This window comes from Parasteatoda tepidariorum, chromosome 8 (genome assembly GCF_982258835.1).
Source record: "Parasteatoda tepidariorum strain Cologne lab strain chromosome 8, Ptep-v5.0, whole genome shotgun sequence".
Classification (NCBI taxonomy): Eukaryota; Metazoa; Arthropoda; class Arachnida; order Araneae; family Theridiidae; genus Parasteatoda; species Parasteatoda tepidariorum.
This window is the reverse complement of record NC_141762.1, coordinates 33,626,418-33,631,791: the sequence shown is the minus strand read 5'-3', so window position 1 is coordinate 33,631,791 and position 5,374 is coordinate 33,626,418. Positions and strand designations below refer to the sequence as shown.

Sequence of the window (5,374 nt, the reverse complement as noted above, 5' to 3'; positions counted from 1 at the left end):
AAAGATAACCGGTTAAAGTGCACCATTGTAAACTATCTAAACAAAGTTTGGAAAGGGAACTATTCTATACAAAGGTAAAGTTTGAAAAGTCATAGGAAATAAAATGTAATTGATAACAAAAAATTATACAATTAAAGAAATGGTACAAAGTGAGCAGTGTAAAGATTGAAGTGTGTTGAAGTTCAATATTTTTGACAAATTTATTTAGAAAAACCAAACATATATACATACATAAGAAACATATTATAAACCTATAACAGCATAAACATAATAAACATTAATCATCGATTGCGAAGTCTTCCATGTTGTCCAGGTAGTTTCTTGACGGAGAGGCAGGTGCGGCTGGTGAGTTTCTCTTGTTCAGGACTTCCTTCCATACGACGTTTCGGGTGTGGGTTGGATTCTCAGGAGGCAGCAGGACCTTCAACGCACTTTGACGCTTGACTCTTGAAAACGCGACGTAGAGCATTCCGTGCACGAAGACCGTCGTGAGGAGAAGCACGCCGACGAATTCGAATGTTTGGCCTTGTAACTTGTGTATCGTAATGGCGAATGCTGGAGTAACTGGTAATTGGTGCCGTTGCATAGTTGCGCCAAGCTGTGATTTGCTGGAGTCGAGCGTGATCCTTCGAAGGTGTACTTGTCGGCCTACGTGTTCACCGGTGATGATCTTAGCCTTGATGATGTTGTTGCAAAGTTCGGTGACAATCAATCGTGTTCCGTTGCACATTCCTTCAGAGACGTCCAAGTTTCGGAGAAGCGTGATGATGGCGTTCTTCTTGAGCTTCAGATTGTGTGGAGGCAAGTCGGCGATGTTGATCGAGTTCAGGAATTCAGGCGCGAATTGAATTCCCCCTTCATGTTGATCCTTTACCGAGTCGAAACTTGTGTATGTCTTCTCTTCGCTTGGAAGCATAGCGATAATCTGCTCGTTGATCTTGTCCTTATCGTCGTTCAATGGTGCAAGAATAGCGCGATTCTTCATTGCTTCGTAGTTCCCACTTCTGAGGCATGGTCCGAAGATTTCATCGATGAGGTTACCACCAGAGCAAATTTCTTCTGGGACTTCTATTTCGCCGAGTTCATTCACTTCGAGTTCCCCGTCGCCGACCTTTAGCAGTTATTTCGCGAATTCTTCTTCTTCGGGATCAACGCGCATGTTCTTTTCGAGCGAATAAGTCTTGAAGTGTTGCCACAGATGGCTTCTCTTGATCAAAAGGTCGAGTACTTCGCTTTTGTTGGCACGTTGTTGAACTGGACAGCACTGTCGGAAGTCGCCACCAAGCACCATGACTTTGCCTCCAAACGGAATGCTGTTGCAAATCGCGCGTAGGAGTTCGTCGATGTTGTGCAAGCCATATTTTGACATCATCGGAGCTTCGTCCATCAGACACAGGTGGGCTCCTTTGAGTGCGTTCGCCTTCGGTGATCCTGGTTTGATGGATGATCTTGAGTCGGATGTAAGCGGGACTTTCAAACCAAAGGTTCGGTGCGTTGTTTGACCACTCGGTAGAAGAATCGCTGCTATCCCGGTGTAAGCCATGCATTTCACTTTCTTAAGCCTTCCGGTAACGATGCGATACAGCGTGCTGTAGACGAATGTCTTCCCGGTTCCTCCTGGTCCATCTATGAAGAAGCATTTCGCAGCAGGAGTCGGGTCTTCAAGTGCTTCGATTATGGTGTCGACGATTTCACGCTGCTTTTCGTTGAGTTGCTGGTACATGCGGTCTCCGATTGCTGTTGATTCGTCGACGTCGATTATATCGTGTTCCAAATCTTGCTCATGGTTGTCGATGCCATGTGTCTGCACCCAGTATCGGAAGTTGCGGCCTTCGGTAGCTTCGGTGTTTTGCTTATGCGCGATGATTCGGTAGGCACGCTTTATCGCTTCTTCTATGGAACCACCAGTGCGTCTTGCTTCTCGAATGAAATCTTCCGCGAGGTCCTCTTTGAACAGTTCCCATAATCTCTTCGGGTTTTCTGGCGCACCAAGTATCAGGATTTGAGCGAAGAGTATGCGCATAACACTTGGCATTTTCGATGAAGCAGATTCGCGGAGTCCTTCTACGTACTGTTGGTCGTCGTATGTGAGGCCTCTGACTCGACAGGCTTGCTTGAAGGTTGCGTGCTGGACAACGTCGAAAATGTAGAGGTCTCTGAAGTTCGTTGGTTCTTTGACGTGGAACAAAAGCGTGCGCAGGAAGAAAAGTTCTGGCTGGGAAACGAAGTTGACTGGATGTACGCGACCAATTCTACTGCAAGCATTCACGTTCTTCTGCCAAGTGCTCGTCTGGCCAATCCATCGGTAGTGCTCCGGCATATCATGGTAATAGTGGTAGGTGACTGCCTTTCCGTTCGCTTCGTCTTCTTTCAGCACGTTGTTATTGCGGAAGTAAGCCCTTAAGGTCGATCCCTTCTGTCCAATATCGGCAAGGTCAACTGGCGTTTGGTCCAAGTTAACGCCATCTTGTCCGGGTAGGTGAATGTCAAGTCGAACGACGGTGTGGCTTTTCGCTTGGATCTCGAAATCCTTGAATAGGCGCCAACATGCTTCAACTGGTGAGATATAGCGAGCTTTCACGTACTTCTCCGGCTCGTTGTAGATGATCGTCTGCTGGTTTTCGATTTCCTTTATCGTAGCACAATCATGGCCCTTGTAGATGTACTTGTAGAGGTATTTCACCGGTCCGATGCTGCCGACGAATCCGACATTGATGTGGCATTGATACTTCTTGAGCAGGTAGGCGTTGTACGGGACGACGTGGCGGTTGTCTGTGGTGACTCGCTGGCCGTTGCAGTCTTTCCTGTAGATGGCTTGCTCATGCGAGAATTCTGGGTTCATTGGATCCAACAACGGATTGTAGCGTCGGTGATACCTCGGCTTTTCATCGTCCACCAGCGATATCATGTCTTGATGTTCCATTGGAAATCCCCATCTGCACTGGTCTCTTCCATGTTTGCTGACCATGCACGGAGCGCTTGGGTTCATATCACCACCCGGGTTATGGATCATCCATTTCGAGATCAGTTCCTTGAGTTCCGGATCATCTTCTGGAATTTCCGCCGAGATAAAATCGTCAAGTTGGTCAGCGCTGTGAATCTTGTCCGCTGGCGACATAATCACTAATAGGTGCATGTGCGGTAAACCTCGCTTTTGGAACTCGATGGTGAAGACGTACGCAGATGCTCTTCCAAAGATTTGATGCGTCATGATGTCTTCGACGATTTGGCGGAACTTGAGACGTGCGACTCTTGCAACGATGTCTGAACGGGTTAGAGCCAACAGGCTTTCCGAAATTGCGGCGTTGAATTCATTGCGTATCGTTGACAGGAGTTCTGGCCACTGCGGATTGCAGGTAACGGTGATAAAAAATTCGGGCGATCCAAATCTTCGCACTAATGCCATGGAGTCTTCGAAATTCTCGGTGTACCAGCGCGTTGATCCGGGAAAAGATGACGGTAAGATGGTTGTTTCGCCAATTGCAGCATCTTTTTGTGCAGCCAAGCATCTGAGCATGTTGTGAACTCCGGCGTATTTCTCGGCTTGAATTTCACGCTGATGGCTCTTTATCCACTGTATGCGATCTCTTTCGACGCGAATGTAGGTGTCGACCACGTATTGCTGGAGTAAGCGTCCGCCAAAGTGAAGTGCATTAAACTCGACCAATCGTTGATCTATTCCTGCATTTGTGCAATCGATCGGGAGTGGCTTGGCATAATTCGGACGGTAGGCGAGTCGGTAACAGGCTAATTCTGCGCGTGTAACATGATTTCTTGATGGATAAGGCGTGTGCAGCGGCATTCCAACATAGAATCCAAAAGTTCCTCTCGGGTAGAAAAGCGGGTAGGTAAAAGGCTCGACGCGACCATCGATGTTGCTTAACTGCGTGATTTTTTTTTCGCGTTCTCGCATGACCATTTTATTCTCTGGGATGCTTTGATCGGCGTTGAGAGTCAAGACTGCGGCTATTTCGTTTACAACTGGTGCGTTGAATCGTCGAGGATCGTCGCCTTCATGGTTTGTAAGGACGAGGTGGACATTGGGCGGTTGTACTCCGGTTGCGATTACGCGTTGGTTGGTTTCTTCGATCACTTCTCTCATCATCATAAACGATTGGGCGAACGGGTTGTTAAAGCGCATGATCTCCTCGAGTAGTTGCAATAGTTCTTGGCTTAACTCTCGGTTGAGCTCAGATCGCGCAGCTGTAGCCTCGTCCGGGTCCATGAAGTACATTTGGGCAAACTTCGGCTGTTCAAATCCACCTTGCGGGTCTTGAGTCGGGCGCGTTGCCAGGTTGATCTTGTGATGGACTTGACCGCCGGCGATAAACGCGTAGATTCCATGCTGATTGACGGTTCTGTCGTCGTCGACTTTGAATGAGGCAAGTGCAAAGCAGGCGTCGATGTTGCGGATCCTTCTGTGGAATTCTTCCGATAGGCGGTGTTGTCGTGCAAATAGAAGCGCTAATTCGTTTGGAAATTCGGGCATTGGTAGTTTGATTCTTCCATGTAAGCAGCAGTCGCCAAATGAATCTACGTGTATTTTGTTCTTCACTCTTTCTTCTGGGAAATGCAAAGCGCCATCGTGGATGCAAGCGACGTTAAATGGACCAAGACTTTGATATTCCACGTCGGAAGTTGCAGCATTTTTGTAGGTTGACGCAGGCCGAGATTTCGCAGCTCTACGGAGTCTTTCATTACGGCGGCGTTGTTCCTCTAGGCGAATGTTGCGGCCCCTCATTGTTTCGTTTATTCGTCTGCGTCTTTCATAATCGCGGTATTTTACTCGTTGAGATGCATTAAGTTCCATCAATATATCCGAGATTCGTTCCTTGCTACGCTGCTTGACTGCTCTTGTCGGGCGCAACGGCGTTATCATCGGGTCTTGGATATTCAAAGCGTGCATATTGGTCAAAGATGTGAAAGATGCGGCTTCAGATGGTCCCGACATGTTCAATTAGTCACTGTTCACAACGAATTTGTAAATTTGCTTCCGTTCATCCGCTTCTTGAAAATTCTTGTCCAGGAAAAGGCGTCGATGAGAGAGGTATTCTCGAGCATAAAAGACGATGTTAACTCCGCAGGAAGACGCGTCATCTTGGTGGTTGTAAGCGTTGCGAGGTTTCACGATGCATCCTTTCAGCTTTTCATTCGTAACAACGGTATTCAAAACGTGTCGCAGTATTTTTCTCAAAACAGCATCGATAGGCAGCGGGTTGTCGACTGGATCGCAGACTAATAGTTGACGTTCTCTATAGCTTGCTTCGTAAATTCCTAGCATCCAGTGCTCGCCTCTATCCATTTGAGCTCTCTTGTGAATGGGAATGAGTAGCACGTCGAATCCTTGTTGAACGCCGTATAGATAGTTGGAAGC

The 5,374-nt window shown here is 47.5% G+C and overlaps 2 protein-coding genes across 2 annotated transcripts; both read right to left on the bottom strand.

Moving 5' to 3' along the window:
* Window positions 1-277: 277 nt before the first annotated feature.
* On the bottom strand, window positions 278-985 carry LOC122272842 (ATP-dependent DNA helicase PIF1-like). The gene has a single exon (XM_043056858.2). It carries the CDS (start codon window positions 983-985, stop codon window positions 278-280), a length of 708 nt encoding a protein of 235 aa, XP_042912792.2.
* Window positions 986-1,120: 135 nt separating this feature from the next.
* On the bottom strand, window positions 1,121-4,951 carry LOC147806054 (uncharacterized). The gene has a single exon (XM_087149515.1). It carries the CDS (start codon window positions 4,949-4,951, stop codon window positions 1,121-1,123), a length of 3,831 nt encoding a protein of 1,276 aa, XP_087005641.1.
* Between the last annotated feature and the right edge of the window lie 423 nt (window positions 4,952-5,374).